Source organism: Papilio machaon, chromosome 19, assembly GCF_912999745.1.
Source record: "Papilio machaon chromosome 19, ilPapMach1.1, whole genome shotgun sequence".
Lineage (NCBI taxonomy): Eukaryota > Metazoa > Arthropoda > Insecta > Lepidoptera > Papilionidae > Papilio > Papilio machaon.
Window position 1 is genome coordinate 82,550 of NC_060004.1, and position 24,602 is coordinate 107,151.

Below are 24,602 nucleotides of genomic sequence, written 5' to 3' on the forward strand. Positions count from 1 at the left end.
TTTTTTTATATTAACTCAAGCGTTTTAATACGTGTAAGTGTGTCCCTACCTTTATTTTCCTGCTTTGACTTTTTAACTTTTCATGTCAGCTGGCGGATCAGCTGATCTTTGTCTGAAGTTTGAAAAATGAAAACGCATGTGAAAGTGTCAAGTGTCAATGTCGTGCAGCTATGTAAACAAGAAATCGTTCTGCATTTCTTGTTTTTGGCATCGACTTACAATTGCATGTTTATAGGAATTTAGCCAACTGCTCATTTATAAAACGTAAGTAATCATTTTATAAAACAAGGCGAAAGTCATCGTGGAAATATATTAGTTTAATATTTAGTAACAATATAACGTGGTACTTGAGTTTTCAATTCATTGGTCTGCCCTACATAAATGGAAAACGGTAAATAGTGCTAGTTGCGCAGAAACTTTGAATACACTTTAACGTTAAACAAGTCCTAATTTGGTTCTTACACAATGATGTTACGTAGGAATATTATTTTAATACGTGCAGTGACGCTAAAGCTATTCGTTTACAGTCTACTAGAGATTGTAACTGGCGCGTTGTGAATGTGCATTACTCCGATTGTTTTATTTTAAAATGTTTACAAAATTACTACTTCTTGTTTGTGCTTTATCTTTAAAACCGGTAGAGAGTGCATATTCATTGAGACAAGTTGTTATTTTAAGCAGGCATAATGTGCGAACGCCGTTATCTAAAAATTTAAACGAGTTAAGTCCCAAACCATGGCCGAGCTGGAAAGTAAAAAGTGGATACCTGACTGCCAAAGGTGCCTACTTGGAGGGCCGCATGGGTCAGTACTTCTCAGCCTGGTTACATAAGGAGGGGTTGCTGGATGGCAAATGTCCAACAGAAGAACTGTTCTATGCATATGCCAATGCAAAACAGAGAACAAAAGCTTCTGCAAAGTCATTTGTAGAGAAAGCATTTCCTAATTGTGGTATCAAAGTTCATTTTAAAGGTGAGTCAGATCCGGTGTTCAATCCTGTGATACACAACACTACTGCACATTTCAGGAACATCGCCCTTAACGAAATGGAGGCCCGACTCAAACATTTAACATTGAACAATTCATTAATATTTATAGAAAATATTTTAGACTACAGAGATTCTGAGCAATGTAAAGTAAGAAAAGTATGTGACTTATGTGCAGATGATAATAGTATTGCATTAAATGTTGGCTACAAACCAAATATTTTGGGGCCTCTCAAAGTGGCCAAGTCGGCCATTGACTCTTTTGTGATGTCATATTATGAAGGGTTTCCAATGAAAGACGTGGCCTGGGATTTGATTAGTGACAACACACAGTGGCAGCTGATAATGGCGATAAGTAAGGGTTATCACGATGTTATTTTTAACACTACACTCGTTGCAAATGACATTGCCTCTCCTCTTATAAAATACATGTCCGATGTATTTATGAACAAAAAGGAAAATCCAAAAGTGACATTAGTGATGGGACACGATGCAAACATTCTCACAGTATTAAATAGCATGAATTTCAAAGCTTTTACATTACATAAACAATTTGAAAAGAGTCCAGTCGGAGGTAAAATTGTGTTTCAGAAATGGTATGACAGTGACAGTAAGAGGAACTTTTTAAAAGTTAAATATGTTTATCAGTCGACTCAACAGCTGAGGGAGGGCTTGGATTTGACATTAGAAAGTCCTCCTCAATTTGTACAGTTAGAATTAAAAAGTTGTAAAGTTGATGAAAGTGGATTTTGCCCATGGGAAGATTTTATAATGTTTTTGAAGACTTTATTATGAATACTTAGTTTATTTTTTAGTAACACAGTATGGAACAAGTTTGTGTGCCATAGCCATAGGTGATATATAATGTTTAGATTCATCTTTTCTCGACATTGTTTCCACTTATTTTAACCTTGTCTAAAGGTTCGCCAACTACACATAAATATATTGAATGAACAAATATTTATACATACAAATTACACAAATGCAAGTTTTTTTTTAACTCATTTTTTTGTTTGATATAGAAAGTGTCAATATTTTCCTAATTGAATAAAGATGTTTTTAATTCATTTTGTTTCATTGAGACAGATAATAACTAAAGAAGTTTGAACTATATGATGGTAAGATTAACCAGTTACATAATCACTTCTAACATCAAACTTTCACTGATTACCTCAAGCTAAGCCATTCAATAAACTTATTTGATCAAAGTGACAGAATGAAGTACGTCGCGGCGCCTTTGCTTATTGATTGCATAATCTTACTAATATTATAAATGGGTGTTTGTTTGAAGGTATCTCTGGAACGGCTTAACGGATCTTGACAAAATTTGGCACAGATGACATGAAATTCGACAGCTAGTTATATTATAAAGAGGAAAGGTTTGTTTGTTTGTATTGAACAGGCTCCAAAACAACTGAACAGATTGAAAAATTCTTTCACTGTTGGGAAGTTACACTAGAATTTTCAAAATTCTGCGCAGAAGAAGTCGCGGGAAAATGCTATTATTTTACATAAGAATTATTAGTTTTTCAAAATAAATAGGAAGAAAACAAATTTTGCATTTTATAAATTTTATTTAAACAAAACTACACTAACAAATGGAATTGGCAAATAATTCTAAGACGTGAGATTCTCGCTACGAGTTACAAAGCAAAAAGTGTTCACACAAAAAATAAAATCCATTGCATTACAAACAAAGCGGTATTTATAATTAAACGACATTTTATATATCATTACAAATATAAGAATATAAAAATTAATTAAATATAAATATATAAGAAGGTGACGTAGCTGCCTTAATTCCAGTTTCAGGTATTGATTTAGAACCCAAAAGGGGGGAAAGTCAAGATAGATCTTAAATAAAAAAATGGATGGAACATTTCAGTCAAACTATAAAAAAAAATCAGTCAAAACATCAAGTAAGGTTAGTTGGAATGGAATGAATGAATGAAATTAGTTGGAACATAAAGTTTGTTGGAATGTCCGTTAAATTGAATATTAAAACATTTATAAAAAATGTTCAAGAACTATACTAAAATTTGCTACGCATTACTTTTATACATTTACTTGATCTTACAAAAAAATGTTATTTGTTAATTATTTTTGAGGCCATTCATTAATTCATAATCAATATTTATAAACAGTTTAATGATTTGTCAATTTTTGCTTACAACTACTGAGATTATATTATATAGTTATTTGGTGGATTTAACTAAAGTGTGATAATTCTATTGAAACTACCCCACACTATGTCACTACAAGAACAAACCGGAGCCCTAATTTTAGTCCTGTTTCCCATTCTTCAATTCCTTGTAAGGAAAGAATGAGAAGGTCAAGTGGATTTGATGGTGGAGTCGTCGCATAGGAAGGGAATATTCTTTTTTTGTGCGTCTCCTCCTCCGTAGATTAAAGGTAGGCAACGCATCTGCAATTGTGAATGTCTATGGGCAGAGGTTGCTTTGCTGTTTGGATGACGTCATGTGACCGCTTGCGCGTTTGTCCCATTACAAAATATATAAAAAAAAACTATAAAATGGTAGATTTTTCAGTAATTTTATATATTAAAAAATTTAAACTTCAAAAAATTTCTATTAAGAAAGTGAATTTTGTATATAAAGGTAATTTTTAATACGAGTATTTGTAACAATGTAGTGTTGTAGTCTGGGGTGTCATGTCACTTATATTGTTATCACTATTTGGTAAAAAAACATCACATCAACGAAAACCTATTCACAAGAAAAAAAACTATAAAAAAAATTCAAAAACCTTTGTCAAAAATCGTACACAATAAATGTCATATCTATTTAAGTTGAACAAAATATACAAAAGGAATCCATTGCTTTTAATGCAATTACATGTTATACAATATTAAGTCTTTATTCATATGGTTAAAGTACAAATTGAAATAATCAAGGTTACCACTAAACAACTATATTTAAAATTGTATCACACCAACCATTGGTTTCTGAGACCAAATTATCTGTATAAAACATATCGTCATCGCTGTTATTATCTTTGACAAAACAAATATAACAATATGTTTTAAACGGTGATTTTGGTCTCAGAAACCCATGGTAAATGAAGCAAGCCTATAGATTTAAATGAAAAAAAAAAGATTGTTTGACATACTAAATACACATTTTTTAGGTTATGTTTCATCATTGAACATGAGCATAAAATTGTTAAAAACGTTTGTTTATATTATAAAAAAAAAAATGAGCTGCATATAGTACGACATATGATTGGTACAAAAGTATTAAACTATACTATATTATATTCTACATTTATATATGTCTATGAACACTAGTGTCTATGAACACTAGTGTCTATGAACACTTGAAGACTCTGAGATATTGTATATTTATACAACTCCTTAAATCGATTCCGTTTTTATTAAAAAGAGAAGATCTCTTTCTTCTAATTTTAAAGTTTTTTTTTTTTTAGAATTCATATAAATGTTTTGGAGTTTTAAGTTATTTATTCTATCCTTATTCACAATACAATAATTCTAATCTATAATTAAGTTGTAAATGTTCTAAATGTGTGATGTCATTGAAAATTATTCTATAAAATATTAAATTGTATATAAAAATCAGCCTTACAACCGTACATACAATAGTGTCTAATATATTAAAAAAGCTTATACCATTTGACAATTAAAGATTCAAATATAACATAACTTTTGTTGTGTTTAATGTTTATAATAAAATGTTGCCAAATTTCAGATCAAATTAGAGAAAAAAATTTTGGTAAACTTACATGACTTATGTTACTTAGCGAAATAAATTAATTTCAATTGCATCTAGTACAATATTGTTCGCCATTTTATTATTACAATTAAAATATGGCGGATTCAAAAAGTTTTGCCGCCAAAAAGAAAAAGTAAAGAAATTATATAAGAAATAATCAAAATTTAATTTGTTTATAATTATTATTATATTAAATTTCAGTTTCTGCATCTACTTGATTAATAAATATTTATATTGTTAAATTTCATAAATATACTCATATATATATTTTTATATTTATTGTTTTAGATTTTATCACTTTATTGAATTCATTGTACTTTAATATATAAGACTTTTATGTATTTGTAAGAGATTGAGTGAAAAAGAGAGAGAATTATTTTATTGAGAACATTTAAAGAATCATTAACTCGACTTGGAAAAAATATAAATTGTAGAAAAGTTAGTCAAAGTATATTTGTATACAATTATTCACTGTCAAATATAAAGCAATAATGTTTGTAGATCATTCATTTCATTCACTGAGTGAATGTTAACGAGTGCAGATGTATGACATTAGTTCCATTTGTTCACAGTCAAGTGTAGGGAACTTTTTCATTCCGATTATTATCAGTGTTAATGTACGTAATCAAAGGAATACGTACAAATAATTGTTGATTTAGTTTAAATAGTATAAGATATATTGAGTCAGTAGAAAGATGTACAGAGCGAGTGTTGCGGGGTGGGGGTGAGGGTGGGGGGCGGCGCCGTACAGCTGCGGGTCCGGACGCAGACCCGGGAAATTAATGTCCGGGATTGATGACTCTGCAAATATACACCTTTTGTGTTCTATATTCTTCAAACACGTCTGCAAGTGTACTTGTTTTTAATCAGCCAAAGAAATAAATACCATTTGTAGCGAATGCAAAATATCGATTCAAACAAAATCTTACTTAAAAAGTCAATCAAAACACGACAAAGTCAAAAAAACATGCATCAAATATTTAATTTTTACTTGTAAAATATACTCGAGCAATTCTTTATGATGCCTCGGCTCATTCATTAGCTTACAGAGAAACGTCTGTACCTGGCGGTGAGGGCTGCGAGGTGGGCGAGGAGGGGGGCTATGGCTGCGAGGGGGGCGAGGCGGGCGTGCGCAGAGGCGGCGCTGCTGTAGCGGGCCTGGCCGCACGCGGGGGGACACACCGGGATGATCGTCTCTACAATACAACACGAGGCAATGCTGCAGGCCGCAGTCCACATCCGACACATGCCCACTAACTACGCTACTCGCGCAACTACACGCTCAAATGTAGCGCCAAGCTTATACGGATCAAGCGCAATCTCCTTGAAATCTTTCTCGTCACTTTACAAACACTCTGCTCTTCATCAAAACACGATACACACGGAGGTGATACTGCACGTCACACTGCAGTATGACCTCCGTGTACAAGTAAGACATAATTCAACTTTGGTTGTAGAGAACGGGGCGACTCACCGAAGAGCTCCACCTGTCCCTCGTCTGTGCCGAGCTTGTTCTGCGCCTTGCAGGTGAAGAGGCCGTACTGCCGCTTCTCTATGGTGATGACGCGCAGAGTCGTGTCCGTGAACTCGTCCGCCGTCGCGAAGTGCGAGATCCTGCCCACATTCACACACCACCTCTGTCATCACACACACATCTACGACATTGTTGACGCTGCGAGAGCGCAACAAGATTACCTGTAGTGCTGGTTGTTGGAGAGCTGCACCTCGTCCTTGAGCCAGGAGATGGCGGGCGGCGGGTACGCCTCCACGTGGCACTCCAGGTCCATGTCGTATTGCAGCGCCTGCGCAGAGGAGACGGCCGTTGAGACACGAGGTGGTGGGGAGGTGGGGGGAGGTGGCGGGGAGGTGGTGGGGAGGGCGCGAGGGACGTACCTGTCCCAGTCGTGGGCGGGGCACGGTGACGACGGGCGCGAACTCCACCTCTAGGTTGATGTTGCGACGCGCGCCCTTGCCCACTCCGTTCTCCGCCACGCAGTAGTATGTGCCGCGGTCCTCCTTGTGCACGGAGTTCAGCTTCAGGATGTTGCCCCTACGTACACAGACACGAATACAGCGATACTCTAATTTTTCTTGTTATCGTTTCGAGTAATGTAAATAGTGCGGAGACTCGCACGAGAAAGTTACCTATATATAGATCCGCCGGTGGGCAGGATGGCGTTGTTCTCCCTGCGCCAGGATATCTTCGGGGGCGGGAACCCTCCGGCGTAGCACTCCATCTGTGCGCCTGAAATGATATGTCGTTATTTTTTATCCCAATTTTGAATTAAAGTTACCGTCGATGTAGTGAAAGTAGCGAGCGACTCACTCTCGCCCTCGCTGGCGACGAGGGAGCGCGTGGAGTTGTCGGAGATGACCGGGGGCCGGCGCACCTGCAGCTCCACCTCGGCGGTGATCTTGTTGCTGACGGACAGCAGCACCTGGCACTGGTACCAGCCCGCGTCCGTCTCCTGGATGTCCTTGATCTGCAACACCGGCGAGACCGGTCAGTATGTGTGCGGTGGTGGGTGAGATGGTACAGGTTGTGTGTGCGATGTGTGCGGTGTGTGCGATGTGTGCGAGCTGACCGAGAGCGTATATGTGGCGGAGGCGGCGTCGAAGCGCATGGAGAAGCGCGAGTCGCGGATGATGAGGCCCGAGTTGGAGGACAGCGGCAGCGCCTCCGTCGTCTTCTGCCGGTCGTACTTCATCTGCAACACACACATACAATATTTAATTATATATACGCGACTACTATATAACTGACATTGAATATTAACATTTGAGTACAACTCCTGTAAATTTACAAGTATATTGTATGCAATGCATATGCGTTACATAGTTCGGTGCTCCACTTTATATGTATACAAATTATCATCTGTAAAGGCAGTCCCGGGTTCCACATCTCAAAAATTTGTAAAGGCCGTAGACGTTTTCGTTTCTAAAGATTCTACTTTACTCTGTGTAAAAAGTATAGTGAATACATGCTTAGAAATGACCGTCACATTCAAGATTTGTTAGAGTATGCCTTAAAAGTTGATATTTTTAAATTCAACATTTTAAAAGCTTTAAACTTTCTTCATAACAACTACATTCGTATTAAAACTTTTCATCGATACCAGCTAATTTATAAAAAGAAACGAACCTGTATTTATAAAAAATGACTTAACTTTAACGCTGGTCACATCTCAGTCACATTTGAACAACAATTAACAGGTTGACTTTCTTATATACTTATTTAAATGCGAGCAGGTTCAAATCGCTTAGCTTTTTATTCGCTTCTCCCCTCTAAAAAAATCTATTCAACTTATTTCCACTTTATTAAGACAACAAGGTAGTACCTGCTAGACGGTTTTGTAATAATCGTTCCGAACTCTTGTACCACATCAAAAGGGTTGTACGAGGGTGTGGTGACAGAGGGAGGTTACACCCCACCTCTACACAGCGGCCGGCGCAGAGCAGCCAGCTAAAACTACTTGAGGTGCCCTTTGCCCTCATTACGAGAATCGTATGAACATACGTACGTATGTAAATTCTTTACTAATTCCCAGTTCGTTACGATATTTAACTTTCATTTCCTACTTCTGGGGGCGAGATATTTGTCATTTATTTGAAACGTAGTCATCGCCTTTTTTGTCGTACTTTTATGTTCATTTTACTAGTTTTAAGAAAGGAAGAGTAAACACATTGATTAAAGTGTCTAACTACATATACTAACTACTATTATAAACCCGAAGAGTTTGTGTGAACGCCATTAACTCTGAAACTACTAAACGAATTAAAGAAATTCTTGTTCTGTTAAACAGCACACATATTAAGTTTATGAAGTATTTAAGTTTGCATATTAATATCGCTAGAATACGTGACAGCGGAGTTATTTTAGTACCTCGGTGTGGTGTAAGTTGGAACTAGATAGGATGATTAGTGGTGAATACGTTACATGTGCAGATCTCTCGCTACTTCGGATTGCTTACAGATATAGAGTTGAATTAAGATAAAATAAAACAACAATTTTCGATGCATGTGCATGTGCATGCTGCTTACAGATGTTTGTAGTCCGGAAATATTTTCTACGTCTTATAATAAGATACTTATTACTGGTTTGTTTTTTATTAATCGTGACGTACTAGTTGTAACTTTTGAGATTAGACCTTTAAGGGAGTTTGAGTCAAGTATTGTTTAATGTAGACCGTACATATTTAAGATAAATTTTCTTTGGTGTTTCAGTAAAAAGACGTAAAACAATTTTTATTCAACAAGGTCCGTTACGTTCAATTATCCTGATAAATATATTATTTACTTCGCAATGAATATTAAGATAACACGGGCTAAAAGTTATCAAACACTATTGTTATTGTTGTACTGTGCCAATTACATGTTATTGTTGTTCTGTCTTATCCACCTATCTTATTTATATTATTTCTTGAACTTTGCACGTAGAAAGTAATAACGTTAAATATAAATAAGGAACAGAACACATTAAAAATATCAAGTCGCTCATATTGTTACTAATGGAGTGGTGTTAACAGAGTGACATGTGGCGCTTCGCGGCGGTTCGGCATCGGCTTTCCAATACTTAGACGGCCTCAGTAATGTACGAGCCCGCAAGGGATTTACCCGTGAAGTAATGTGCACGATTACAACATCTACCATAACAATCTGCTAGTTTATTTCATTTATAAAATATTTATGACAACTACACTCTTGTTCCTGAGTACAAAAGTCCATTCGCACATCTACGGAAACATGATCTTTTAGGGGCTAAGGAGTCAACAGAGCAAGCTATCACTTGATGTGTAGTGACCGCTACAATCAAATACCTAAATTGCAGACGCGTTATCAGACACATATAGAAAAGGGTCTAGTCTAGAGGATGAGTATTGTAAGAAGATAAAGAAATGATAAATCAATTTACGATATAAAAGTCTTTTGAGAGTTGTATTGAGATGGTATTAATATATTAATGCTTAACGAGTTTAAATAGACATCAAATAACGTGAGCGAATGTATACGGGCGAGATAAACATATAAATAGGGCATGCAAACAAACAGACAAAGAAAGTCGGTTCGGGGTAATCACTCGATTCTGTCAATACCCTTATAGGCGATCCTACACATCGCCCAGGGCGGGGCGGGGGCGCGCACGATGCGCACAGAGGGGGGGATCCCTTTTAATCCGAGGGCTCCATTTAAAATGTGGGGGTGGAAATTGTATTACCGGAGTTTCACGTGCAATGAATAATAAATGCTGTTACGAAAATTACACAAGTATCGAGACGAAACGTTTAATTTGAGATGTCGTAGCTATGTTGTACAAATGCAAATTTTATTTTATCCCATTGGCCCTTTTTGCCTATGTTGGAATATCATAATTGATGTATTTTTTAGTTATTCTTAATGACGTCATTAATTTGAAGGGATACGCGGATTTATGTCCCTAGTTATTTATGTAATTTTATGTTCTTGCTTGCTTTATTCGACATTCTTACGGTGAAGAAAAACATCCCGATGAAACTTACAAATATCTGCGAAGAAATTCAAAGATATTCCTCCCGCAGTGGAGGCGTACAGTCAGCTGATGATAATGTTCTCGCTTTTTTTAAGATAAAAAAATTATAGTTTAGCATGCATTTGAAGAGAATTTAGAGTTTGTACGTTTGTAAGCGTTAAGATGACTATAAAATAGTAAAGTATTGTTGTTGGCAGTTGGCAGCAGGCATAATACACAGGGTAGGGGACATGCAGCAACCGCAATGCAGCGAGCGCAGTTCTGCAGTAAATGCGGCGCGTGATACTGCATAAAGATTCTCGTTCACATTAATGTACCTAAATAACGTTTTTGGCACAATTTTAGTAGGTATGTGACTTTACATCATGACATTATTGTTTTAGGATTCAGTAAAGATAGTTTAATCGACTGGTTTTATTCTTACATACACTTTTTCTATTTGTTTTTTTCCGTTAAATCGATGAATTTAATATCGGAGGAGGTATGTAGGTACACTTGGTACATTCGGTGGTGTATATGTCCCGTTTATTTATTTCCCTAGAGACAAAAGCAGCAGGCAGGTGTGTGGCAGGCGGGGGGTGAGGGGTGAGGGGTGAGGGGTGAGGGGTGCACAGGGAGTGTACGCCCCTCAGACATAAAAAAGTTGCAAGGAAAGTTTTCACGTGTATATCCGGAGCGAAAAGGTATAACTTTTGGAAAGTCTAAAGTAGACTCTAAAATTATATAAGTAAGTATGATACTTGCTTACTATATAACATAAATATAGTTAATTATCCCACACAACTCCGTAACATTCTATAGTTAACAGTTAAGCACTTGACTTGCAATCTGCAGGTCCTGTGTTCGAATCCCGCCATGTACCAATGTGTTTTTCGATTTTTGATTTATATATGTACATTTATCCGACGTTCTTACGGTGAAGGAAAACATCGTGATGCAACATACACGTTCACACATATCTTGTCCCAGTGCAGGTTGACTGAAGTCATGATGGGACATGTTTGTTTCAATTTGTTCGTAAGGAACAATACGCCAAGGTTAAGGGTTACCTATACATAGAAGGGATACATTGAGCACTCACCCACAGCACGGGGTAGTCCTGAGCGTAGTGCACGGAGCAGTCGAGGTCCACCTGCCCGCCGATGTCACGGATCTGCTCTTGAGTTATATGCGAAATCGTCGGCGTGCGCAGACCACGTGCTGTAGAAATTAAAACTATATTATGCTTAGTGATAGAATATGGTGTTCATTTGTTAGGTTAGATTTAGATTACTGATGTCCTTGCGATATCAGTAATCTTGTTGGAACAGCTAACCATCTAGATATCATGTTGCTCTACCTTCGAGTTGTAGGTAATCGTAAATATCTTTTAAGTTTTACTTAGTCGTACCAACACATATCGTAAGTAAATGTAATTTGGAATTGATTACGTTAAAAAGTGTGTCAAAATGTAGAAAGCTTCGTGAAGTTTTACTTTGCGTCTAAAGTTTAGATGATACTTTCTCGTATGTAACAGTTGCAAAAAAGGCAAAGAGGCGGCGCGCCTCCCTTCCTGCCGACTACGAATTACTGATAATAGGCTTCTGGGGTACGGGGTGGAGAGCAGAAGGGCGAGGTAATTCACAACGTGCTCACCCGACAACCGACTTCCCGCTTCCCCGTTTTGTTAAAGCTTTTTGCTCGCTAACTAATTAATGCTTTGCTACGAATCCAATGAACTTTGCAACTGATATTTTGCGAAATAGCTCAAAAGGTATTTTTCACCGTTCGTACAAACAGTCTATTGCTTGACCGCATGATTTTTGGTCTTTAAAATTGACTTTCTGAATACAATAATTACTTCAAATAGTCTAGTGCTGAATTCATAAGAGATGAGTAAGTGTTAAAATCTTGTAGTTTGTCACGTATTTTGTTTAGAGGTCGATACCTACCATTTATCAATTTGAATGATCGGCTGAATGTAAAAAGGGAGCAAATAATTATATAAAATACATCCATATTGTAGGAAACTATTAATTATTAAAATAAAAAAAATATCTTTTGTGGCAATTTTTCTTCGTTTCAAGTAAAAGAAAACGAACATATTTCTATAGAACCCTTATAGCATAAATATTACATGTGGTGGGTTAGTTTATTGCCCTTTTAATAATAAAATCATAAATATATATATGGCACTGTGATTTTATGGACAACATAATTGTTGCAAATTTGACAGATAAAACGCAAGGAGGGTAGGTGCAGACAAATTGTATGCCGGCTAGCGCCCCGCACCCCTACCCGCCAATGGCGACTTCCAGCGGCCGGTTTCACCCCTTCAACCCCTTTGCTACTGCAGTTGTGTGATCTATCTGATTTAAGGGTGGTTTGCCAATACATATACTCAATATGAAAACTTTACAGTGTTTTTTTTTAATTTCGTAATTTTTTATGTATGCAATTTGTAACAATATATAATAATATATAATAACTTTAATCTTCACTAAGGGTAAGATTAGTTATGAGTCAGTGCAGTAGCTAAAGTGGATGTAAGCGACAATTATTTTAAATGCAGAGTTGTTTTATCATCTAAAAATATAAGTCGAAGTACCAATTAAGTTATTATCAACTGAATAACTGATTGTATATATTGTGAAATGTATTTTATTTTACTTAATAAATGTCATGGTAACTGCTTTAATATACATATAAATAATATTATTTGATTCTATAATAAACAAGTGGTCCAAAAGTGGAGATTAATTTTGCAAAAACATAATATATAACACAGGTACCCCAGAAAATATGTAACATTCTGATCTAATAATAAAATATATTTTTCTACAAACATCCAACATACATATTATGTTTCCTCTATAAAGAGATCCTCCAAGCAGCGGGAACACTGAGTTGTTCAACGACACCCATGGACATTTACAATACCAGAGCGACCCGCCTTTGAGAATATGATATGGTTGCTTCTTGAAGGACCCTAAATTCCTAATTATAATCAAAACTCTTTGGTACAATTTCTATGATGATAATTAAATGATTTAATTAAGACAATTTTACTTTCAATGTCTGTTAAATATCATGTAATAAAGCTTTTAAGTCAATTAAAGTAAGACTGTAATGGATTGGAATCTGATTTATGCTTTATGAAGCATTTTATTTCAACTACAATGTTAAAAATAGTAAAAGTGAATCATCACTGTCTTAACACTTGTGATGAAACAATATAGCAACACCCCTTATTTTCTTTAAAAAAAAAAGAATAATGTTCAACACAAGTGTCATAACATCTGCAATACACGGAAAAAAATAAAAATCAAGTCGATTTTCATTTAAATTAAGAACCTAAGGTGTTAATTAAGTAGAAGTTGTCACATAAAGTCTTAAGACCTTTTTTGAGAACAATAATATGATTTTTCACAATAAAATTTCATTTTTTTTGCTTCTCAAGTTACCTGGCAAACTGCGGCATCTTTAAGTCACTAAATAATTTGTTGTTTAGATAAAGTTAGTGTTGTTGGGGTTGGAAATAAGCAAATAAAAAATGAAAACAAAATAACGTGCTTTTAAGGGTGTGTCTGTCAGCCGTTACGTGTCCGCGCTCCGCGGCGGTAAACAATTGAAATTGTGTACAACGTAAAAGATACTTGTTCACGAAGCGGCAACTTACCGTTGCAAATTTTGAAGTACGCAAAATAGGTCATTGTGTGGTCTAGAATATTAAAATAATAAATATTAACTCACCAACTGTGGCTAAACATAGTATTATCTGAACGTATTTTAAATTTAAAAGCGCCATTGCAAACAACGCTTCACCACACAACTCACAACAGACAACTTTCGTTTCGTTTTGAGAAATTGAATAGAATCGTCGGTCGTCGCGACCAATAATAAACTTCTAAGTGAGTGAGTATTGTGAAGATTATGAACGTAATGAACGATATATACTCTTTGTGAACGATGAACAACAACAAGGAACGGATGCGTGACAGTGACAGAACAAACGCTTCAGTGTTGCCTGAAGCTTATCGTTAATCTTTTAAGCTGCCTAACTATTTCCATGTTGTTATAGTTAAAAAATTGGTGTGACATACTGAATGATTCGAAAAATTTAAATTTTTAGCATCAAATAATTAAAAAATAAAACAGCGACATCTGTATTTAATCAAGAGCAATGCTCATGGTTTCAATATTCCACTACAAGAGGTCGCTATATTACATTGCAAAAGTGAGATTATTTTAAACACCAATCTTTATCTAATATATAAAATTCTCGTGTCACAGTTTTCGTTCCCGTACTCCTCCGAAACGGCTTGACCGATTCTCATGAAATTTTGTGAGCATATTCAGTAGGTCTGAGAATCGGCCAACATCTATTTTTCATTTTTTTTTTAACTGTGCGCGGACGGAGTCGCGGGCAACAGCTAGTCTGTACTATATTATGAAAAGGAAAAAATTGTGTGGAAAACTTTTTCAATGTAGCGGGCAACTGCTTGTTATATATAAATCGTTTAAAAATGTTGCTTTTTATGAACTCTGTCTTGAACATTCTGCTAAGCAACGAACAGATTATAAAATACGGTTTTCACTATCATAGGTCATATTTTCCGTACAATTTTTTTAATATACACCAATAAACAGCTAACGTAGGCTAAACGGTTAGTTATAAAATAATATGTGAGAGAATTGTAGATGTCAAAAAAGGCAACAAAAGTTCAGAGTTGTGTGTTCTTTTAACGTTTTCTCACATTAACCATTTTTTCTTAGTGAAAGCATTTAAAAATCACTAATTATTTGCGGCGCAATATTTATTAATCCTTACCTAAATAAACGTGTTCCTTATCAACAGAATTTAATGTAGATTAAAATTGCCTTTACATTATATAGTTTTAATAAATAGTTTATCATGAACGCAAACAATAAGCGTAAATGTCGCTAATAATTTAATAAAGAGCGTAATCCCGACATTTAACTGTATTATATACCTCGTCTTGTTTTGCTCGTAAATCTGTCGGGAAAGTTATCACAGTAGTTTTGAATGTCACATAATATTTATTTCGCTGAGAAGCAAGATTTGAAATAATCATAATTCTTCTTCCTTACCAATATTATAAATACGAAAGTAACACTATCTGTCTCGCTTTCACACTAAAACTATTGTGAAGGGGTTGAAAGTGGGGGTGAATTATTGTCATTTTTAGAGTTGGAAGTTTGAAACTAATTTTTTGGGTTGTTGACGTAAATAAATGTGACATTCAAAGTTTGTAAAACTTTTACCCTCGAGGGTGTAAAATAACAATAGCAAATAGGGGTGAAAGTTTGCATTGGAATATTTAAGGTTAAAGTGAATGTTTTGTAAATTTAACATGTTTTGCTGTAAAATGTTATAATTCTAAGTAAAATAATAAGCTTGAATCATTCAAAAATGCTGCCAGAATACAGCATTTCACGAGAATGAAGTTGCGGGCACAGCTAGTTAGTTATAATTATCGTCACGTCGGCCTTTCGAATAGGAACCGGTAATCTAGACCTAGAAGCATGACTGATAACTTATTCTATCATTGTGAATCTAACAAACAAAAATAATCTGATAAAGTTAGGTGATAAAACCATTGACGTATATAATATGCCATATTTTGATAAGCGTTAATCTTTAATATCGGCTTCATTTTATATTATTTTTATTACTTTTTGGTAACATTTCTGTTTTGCAGTGAAATATCAAGATGGTAGCCAAATATAAGTCGATATGTACAATGTTGGAAACGTTATTATTGAAGTAGTAGAAAAATCAAACTAACATAATATAAATCTAAACCGTTGTAGTTGTTGTTTGTCTGCATAACGTGACTAAAGTGAAATTAAACCAATGCGGTTCTGAAGTTTTCTCGTTTATGGGAAGTCTTTGGGTTGCTTTATTGAATTCATTGACTGGGGCACTTTGCGTCGACCTTTTAACTTCTCACCAAATTATTTAAATAGATTCATCCATTTCAGGGTGTCCAAGACAAAGCTACGAAATATATAAATGTATTTTACATTTTTATTACAATATCCACAGGGGTTTAGGAACACAGGAAAAATATATACAAAAAAAAATTAGTTTAGTACATACATTCCTGTTTTTTTAGAATTAAAAACCATTTAGGTCACTGCTGAGTCCAGCGGTCTAATCAACAAACCTGTCTACCTAACTGCTGGAGAAGTTATAATCTCTCTTTCGAAAATGTGCAAAGTCTGGTTTTCCTTGCTTTTATGGTAGCCTAGTCACCCTAGCTGGGCATTGCGAGGGGTACGTTATCATCTGGTCTTCACTCCATCGCAGAGACTCTGTCACTTTACACGCGCCACCGGTCCGCTCTCAGGTATATGTTTTTTTATCTATGATCCTACGGAAGTCTGTCAAACTATCTGAATTATTGGGAATATTTAATAGAGCTAGTGGTCGCCTTTTGTTTGAAATTTGACTATAATTCAATATTTGAACTTATAACCTAATGATTTCATAAATGTAAAGTGGCAAATATTAGGTTTGGAAGTAAATTAGTTTAAAATCACATTTTTTTTGGCAAAAACAGTTTTATTAATACCAATGTAAAGTAACTAGAAATATAGGAATTATTAATGGAATATAATATCGTCCAAATGTTTATCTCTAGCACGTGGGCAGACATCCGCTCTTTTCAAAAAAAAAAAAAAATTAATCACATTTTGCAAAAAAATAAAAAAAGCTTCGCTTATTTCGTTAATGCAGCGCCGAATTTCATATTTCATAGCGAAGTTGTTTGTGGTTTGTTAACATAAGCCCAATCTTTCAAATAGCCTTAGAGAAAATAATCGAGCGACGTTAAATCACAAGAACTAGGCGGTCAATTGAGATCGCCAAATCGAGACACAACACAATCATGCAGTAATAATTAATCCTTACTAATATTATAAATGCGAAAATCTATCTATCAGCTCAGTATAGTATAGCTCAGTCTATCTGTCTGTCTGTCCGTCTCGCTTTCACGCCAAAACTGAACAAAACAAACCGATTTAAATGAAATTTGGCATACAGATAGTCAAGAGCCTGAGAAAGGACATAGGCTACATTTTAGGTTTTAAGGCGTTGTAAGTGGGGATGGTAATTTGTACGGAAATATCGTCATGTTCATAGTTAGAAGCTTGAAACTTATTTTTAGGTTGCTAATCCTTACTAATATTAAAAATGCGAAAGTAACTCTGTCTGTCTGTCTGTCTGTCTGTCAGTCTCGCTTTCACGCCAAAACTACTGAACCGATTTAAATGAAATTTGTTACACAGATATTCTAGAGGCGCGAAAATAGTGTTGTAAGGTGTTGAAAGTGGAGGTGGTCATTTGTATGGAAATATCGTCATTTTAAAAGTTAGAAGCTTGAAATTTATTTATAAATTATAATTAAAAACTATATAAATAAATTGACATTTGAAGTTTGTTAAAGTTTTACTCTCAAGGCTGCAATATAACAAAAGGGAATAGGGGATGAAAGTTTATATGCGAATATATGATGTTTATGTGAATATTTTGTATGTTTAACATGTTTTGTTGTAATTATTTAGAACTTTGTAAAATATCACAACAACAACAAATTTCATGCCCGTAACCCAGAGGTGTAGGCAGAGACCCAGGACCAGACACTAGGCGCGGTCCTGGCACACCTCTCTTTAAGTTCTTCTACATTCATACATCAAATCATAGCACGTCGGTTAAGTAAAATAAATAGCCTAAAAAAATTCTACCCGAAGACAGTATTTCACGCGGACTAAGTCGCGGGCACAGCTAGTAATAAATAATTGCTTGGCTGGCTGTGTGACTTGTGGCGTCGTCAAATTGTCGCCACAAAAATTTATCATAGTTTTACGGAATTTTACGCAGTGCTAGTTTAAAATTATCACCACTTTGATAATAATTTATTCCAATTAAAATTATTTGTTCGGGACTGTAACGCTGCATGTTTAAAACCTAAATTTTAATAAAAAAAGCATATCCTGTTATTTGAATTGACTTTGAAATTTACGATTAGCTAATTAAAATATCCAATAACTTGGGCTACAATTTAATTTGCGTAAATATTCTAAAATTTTGATTTTTATAAATAGACTATTTTGCCTTTTTTGCTTAAAACATTTTCGAAAAATACTGATGTTTTTTTAATACCACATAGTTTAAGATGATTTACAACCGTGTAAGAATAGATTTTAATCTATGAGCCTATATTTGAGAACTACGAGTATTACAAAACTAGTGTGTCAAACATTTTGTGCCTTATCGTAATATTAAGTACGTGTGACATAATAGGTTTACTAATGATGTATATTTGCATATTTATATTGTTCGTTGTAGCAGCAGCAATTTTATTTTATTACTAGATTTCGACCCCGACTCTGTCCGCGTGGAATTAAAAACAAAACTTTATTCGCAGCCTATGTGTTCTTCCAGATTATGTTCTATATCCATGCCAAATTCCATTCAGATCCGCTGAGCTGTTCTGGAGATACCTTCAAACTAACATCCATCCATACATACAAACTTTCGCATTTATAGTATAAAGATGAAGAGATTGCATCTGCTTACGTCTTAGGTCAAAACAATGTTATCCGTAATGTTCGAGCAGATATATTTCCGATACGATATCGTATAATATTATGTTTGTTGGTATGTAAAGTCTTATACGAAACTAGTCCATCATAGTGAAGCTTGCTATTTACTTTGATATAATATTTAGTATTGAGTACATTTCTAGTAAATAAATAGCTAATGTGTGTTAGAGTAAACTCTAAAACGACTTTATTTTTTACTTTATATTATTTTAAAACAGAAAGCATAATTCAGAAATAGCATAAATAAAATAACGGTGTTGGGGGGCGAGGGGTTGCCAAGCAACGCCGGGCGGCGACAGCAGTCTGTTTGATAACAAACGAAATGTTTTTAAATTGTGGTAATAAATGTAGGTGATAATACAGATTACAATTATGATATTACGTAACTTTAGTGCGAGTACAAAACTGTAACCTTGTTATCTAATCGTGTAAAACATTTTATTGTTATCAAATAAACGTTTCAATGCCAGGGGTTAACATCAACAAGGACGACAACAGTTGTGGAAGATTTATTTTGTTGAAAATAAATAAAAACAAATGAGAGCCAATGAGGCAGCTCTAGTTAAAGTAACTTATCCAAAAATGTAGAAGAAAAAAGTCTGCGTTTAATCGGAGAAAGGAGTACGTAGATAAAGTGGACATAATTTTTAAAAACGTCTACATGTAGGGCAGTAGGATCGAGTAAATGTCATAGATTGTTTACAATAGAGCATGTCTCGCATTGGGCATACATGTCTACGACACCTTTAGCTATTGTACTTACGATTGACAATCTTGTTATGTGAAAAGAAATAGAGGTAAAATAGTTGTTAAAATACATTATGACACTATGTTGTTGTAAACAAAACATGTTCTTTTGAGTTTATCTTAAAACAATATGTTTTGTTGTGTGTTTTAAATTTAATGACCAATATTGTAGTTCCAAAGGGAAACCTTGTGACTTGATATAATTGCGAAAGTATGTTAGATGGATGTTCTTGTTATCAGATATTTTTTCACAACTACTGAATGGATATTGATAAAATACCACCGACTGCGGTTGACATTGATTTACCGAAGAAGTATGTGATCGCTATAAGAGTAATATTTTAATCTTTATTTTATGTTATCTGTACTTTGTAAGGTATAGTTATCAACATGGAGGCACTCGTGTTTGATGGGAAGTCCCTGACCCTCAAGTACGACCCCAAGTACCCGATCCCGCAACTTGTCAACGACGATGACGTCATCGTAAAAGTGGAGTACTCGGGAGTCTGCGGAACAGACCTCCACATCATTCAGGTAATGAGGCTAGCGGCAAAGGATGAGAAAATGAGCACAATTCGGTATTTTATCAGTCAACATTGATGATGTTTGTGATGATCCCTAGGGTGAGTTCCCGGCCTCCAAGGAGCGCCCCCTGCCGCTGGGGCACGAGTTCAGTGGGACGGTGCACGAAGCGGGGAAGGCCGCCGTCTTCAAGAAAGGACAGAAAGTCGTCGTCGATCCCAACAGGTGACCGGGATTGTCAATGCCTACAAATTTCATATTCATAATGCCAGAAGATCTTACAGAATGAGATGTAACCGAGGTGTTTTCGTTGGTGTGGGTTGCAGAGCGTGTGCGCTGTGCAGCTTTTGTCGTGCGGGCAACTATCAGTACTGCCTGACGTCTGGTATCAACAGCACCGTGGGCATCTGGCGCGACGGCGGCTGGGCGCGCTACGTGCGCGTGCCCCAGGACCAAGTCTATGCCCTTCCGCCACAGATTACCACCGAACAGGGTTAATATTACAACGGCTTCTTTAACTCTCATCATTGTCTCATCATCTACTGCTAAAACATAGGCAATGTCTTTTATCATAAGCAGACCACCGCGTTTTATGTCATATTTCAGTTTTCCACTCATAATTTCCAATTCCAAGGCGCTGATCAATTAGAAGGGCCGAACTTTTAATCACATATGTCTGCGAATTAATTTAGCCGCCGAATTTCGTCCTTTCGTTATTTCCTATATGTAAATTCAGTTAGTCAAAGCAAAGTAATATAATAAACATAAGATTTTAATTATTTATATTGTGTTCAGCTGGTCTCTGCGAGCCTTACTCGTGCGTGTCCCACGGCTTCGACCGCGCCTCGCCTCTGCCAGTGGGCAGCAGGATCCTCATCGTGGGCGCTGGTATTATAGGTGAGGTAAACTTCGCTATGGAAATGTGCGAGAAACAATTACTTTACATTGTTTGTCTGATAACCAGTTAATAAATAAAAATGATAGAATCTTAAAATTGTGCTAAAACTGGATAAAGTGCGAAGAAGTTGGTACGTGAAAGTTATAATATTTATATAATGTGCCCTAATATCAGGCAACCTGTGGATTACGACGCTGCACCACCACGGCCACCGCGACGTCACCGTGTCCGAGATGAATTCCTCCAGGCTCGAAATCGTCAAGAAGCTCGGTGAGTAACCAAATAGTAAAGTAAACATATCTACAGTAAAACGACAGCATAAATAGAAAGATGTAAATACAAAATCCTAATGAAATGCTGTATTTCCCTTAGAGAAAGGATTTATTGGAAACACTACTTTTAAACACGTCTTTATTCCAGACACGGGCTTCAGGCTGATCACGCCCGACGTGTTGGCCGCTGAAAAGGAATTGTATGACGTCATCATTGACTGCACAGGTAATATTTCATTCATGAGATTTTCATTTATTTTGCGTGATTATAAAGTAATGAAATTATCATTTTTAATTCCAGGTGTCGGCAAAGTAATGGAGATAAGCTTCAACTACTTGAGACACGGCGGAAAGTACGTGCTGTTCGGCTGCTGCCCGCCCACACATCAAGCCTCGTACGTATCGGGAACAAAACAAAATTTACACGAACTATAAAAATCCAATAGGGTGGATGGAGTCGATGATTCCAATCGAAGCACATATTTCATTTTATTAATCTACGCTTATGTACTGCGGGTGCACTACAAAACTTTTTATTCTGTATCAATAAAATACGATATATAAATTTCATATTTCTTTCCAGAGTGAATCCTTTCCAAATCTACGACAAGGAGCTGACGATCATCGGCGTGAAGATCAACCCTTTCAGCTTCCCTAAGGTCATCGGCTGGCTGCAGGCCATGGGCAGCAGGTAACTACTTAAACGGCCAGATCCAATATTCGATCGTTCATACCGATCTAAAAAATATTATAGTACAAAACAAAGTACAAAAATTATTCGATCTAACCAACAGCTTATGTTTTTCGATAGCTACTTCGATCTTTAATTCAGTCAAATTTGAACCAAATGGATAAAAAAAATACCGCGGACAAGCAAAATCATTATTCTAAGTACCCAATTAATGTGTCACTGTGTGTAGGTACCTGGACTATAAGAAGCTCGGCGTGCAGACATTCAAACTGTCGGAGTACGAGCAGGCGCTGCAACACCTCAAGGCCGGTACCATCTCGAAGGCGATCTTTAAAATTGACTAGTTAATAAATTGTTTTTTCCTTATCAATTCTGTTTTTATTCATTTTAACTCATAGCTTATGATTCTAGATCGTAATTTCGGCGGATTCTCTACGGTTTACTGACGTGCTTGTTTTAAGTGACGTGTTTTGTTGGGCATAACGATTAAATTAAGAATCTTAAAAAGTCCGTTAGAGGGGTGTGTTGTTTACCAATAATTATGCGACAGATTGTGAGAACCGTAGTAACGGGGTCATTGTGTCACCACTCAACACAGTAAAGGACCGCTTCTCTTGTCAGCTACGTTTACTTACCTTTTGTAAAATGAACCAAGCAATAATCAACTTTACACAGTTCGCTTACAGGCTGTAATACTGCAGGAGCAGGTGTGTAATTTATGCCGCTGACTGTACCTCTACGCAGAACTTACCAAAACGTTATGTGTGGGAGTTTCCTCGAAACTCACTCAACTTAGTTACAATCATTGTTTTTTGAATGGAAGAGTGACGAATTAATTTGGTCTATTTCATGGTATGTGAATGTTCTATAAGCGGTAATATCTGTACATATATAAACTGAACCTTATTTATGTAATTTTCGTATATTTCTAAAAAAAAAAACAACGCCTTAATTTTTTCTGATTAAAAAAGTGAAGCAAAACAAACAGCAAAAAGTTATACTGATTGTAAAAAGTGAAGGCTTGATAAAAACTTTACAAGCGGAAACGATAAGTTCCTAATCATGACTTTGTTGATGCTGCTCAGTGCCGACTGTTGATTTCTTTATAGCAACAGCGTGCAGTCACAAGACGAGTGACGTCACGTGACGAGTATACCCTAGCATCAGTCATAGAGAAGAATATTAGCCAACTTTACACAGAAATGTTTACATTTACACAGCCAAAGATCTACTGTTTCCTTAATTAAACACGTCAATAATCATTGTCGAAAGGAATAAAGGAAAAATAATCCTTTACACGAGGCACTCGATCATTTTACTTTCATCGCGCCGTCGACGCGTCGCCCACGCGCCCCAGCCCCATACAATACCCGTACTTTCAGTTAGAAGCTCACTGACACACTGACATTTTGACAACGAAACCAACGTCTAACTCCTAGATACACATCTACATGACGGAGCAACTATTGTGAACAGAACTAGGTCTCCACTAACGAGATAATTTAGTTTACACAGATTTAACTTATGCGCACACGTGATTCATGAAGTTTATGTATCTACTATATAACAGTTCTAAACGCTTGTTTAAGACGTAACACATGTATTTAAATTTATAACCTTTTTAATACAGTGAAGAAAGGCATAATATTATAATTGTAATCTCGCAAATCCTTTCCCACTTGACAGTTGATATTATGAGAGGATCAAGAGTTTTCACCGTGTCGTATTGTACGCTTTAATTTTTTTAAACATATAATTTTGAGTCCACGATCATTTTGATGGATCAAAAGGGTGGCATTGTTGAAAACTTTTAAACATGGTTTTCCTGTTCGCAGTAAGACTAAAGTACTGTGTTGGGTTGCACCGCGCCAGCCGCCAACCGCCAGCCGCCAACCGACCCAGTTGCGACAACAATGAGTGACTCAATGCACTGACATTTGGTGCGGATGAAACTTAACAGTACCGCGACCAGATCACATCTGTGATATGCTGCTTGTGCATACAATGCTCTGCACAACTAGAGGTTCACAACATTTGTCATATGCATTCTATATCAATGAAAATTTTTACAAATTTGTGTACATGCATAGTAAATAATATATACTCGGAAATGAACTGAAAATGGTTTAAATAATATTAAGTGACTGCAGCTCCCTGTAAATATCCGCAGCAGTAAGTAAACAACGTATTGCAAACCCTTTAGTGGAACAGAGAAGATATGTAGAAATTGATTTGAGGCCCTAATAGGAAGCGTATAGGGAATAGAAATTTCCATCATCATAGTACTGAAACATAAAAACTTAAACAACTAATCCCAAGAATATTGTTATTGTGTGTATTATTAATAAATAAATAACTAGGACGTGTCATTTTCTTATTTTTAAATGTTTAATTATATTCCGAATGTTTACAACTCCGCATCTTAGTGTTCTTATTATAAAAATTGGACACGGAATAATATGTAATGTTCATTATGTATTACAGTATTACTAAATGTAAACGTATTGTGACACATGTTGTGAAAAAATGTCACTTCACTTTAGTCGAAACAATTTTATTTTTAGAAAAAGAAGTAAAATTATAACTGTAAGTTAGTGTTGGCTCACCTGCATGTTATCACGT

The 24,602-nt window shown here is 35.8% G+C and overlaps 3 protein-coding genes across 4 annotated transcripts; 2 read left to right on the top strand and 1 right to left on the bottom strand.

Annotated features, from left to right (window-relative positions):
- The first annotated feature begins 92 nt into the window (after positions 1-92).
- On the top strand, positions 93-1,949 carry LOC106716084 (glucose-1-phosphatase). Of its 2 annotated transcripts, XM_014509529.2 has the most exons (2): positions 93-264; positions 682-1,949. In XM_014509529.2, exon 2 carries the CDS (start codon positions 800-802, stop codon positions 1,778-1,780), a length of 981 nt encoding a protein of 326 aa, XP_014365015.2. In that variant the 5' UTR covers positions 93-264; positions 682-799; the 3' UTR covers positions 1,781-1,949. The 2 variants fall into 2 exon arrangements, with proteins under 2 accessions (XP_014365015.2, XP_014365007.2); XM_014509521.2 differs by lacking the exon at positions 93-264 and having other exon boundaries at positions 287-1,947.
- A 3,132-nt stretch (positions 1,950-5,081) lies between these two features.
- Positions 5,082-14,141, bottom strand: LOC106716100 (lachesin). Its single transcript, XM_014509549.2, has 9 exons — positions 13,973-14,141; positions 11,322-11,440; positions 7,320-7,442; positions 7,061-7,217; positions 6,880-6,979; positions 6,628-6,784; positions 6,430-6,536; positions 6,209-6,348; positions 5,082-5,535 (listed from the first exon to the last, which is right to left on the bottom strand). The coding sequence occupies exons 1-9, from the start codon at positions 14,025-14,027 to the stop codon at positions 5,390-5,392; spliced, it is 1,104 nt and encodes a 367-aa protein (XP_014365035.2). The 5' UTR covers positions 14,028-14,141; the 3' UTR covers positions 5,082-5,389.
- A 2,381-nt stretch (positions 14,142-16,522) lies between these two features.
- Positions 16,523-22,350, top strand: LOC106716118 (D-arabinitol dehydrogenase 1). Its single transcript, XM_014509560.2, has 10 exons — positions 16,523-16,593; positions 19,974-20,131; positions 20,220-20,344; positions 20,446-20,612; positions 20,915-21,016; positions 21,192-21,287; positions 21,438-21,515; positions 21,591-21,684; positions 21,873-21,980; positions 22,210-22,350. The coding sequence occupies exons 2-10, from the start codon at positions 19,988-19,990 to the stop codon at positions 22,322-22,324; spliced, it is 1,029 nt and encodes a 342-aa protein (XP_014365046.2). The 5' UTR covers positions 16,523-16,593; positions 19,974-19,987; the 3' UTR covers positions 22,325-22,350.
- Positions 22,351-24,602: the final 2,252 nt, after the last annotated feature.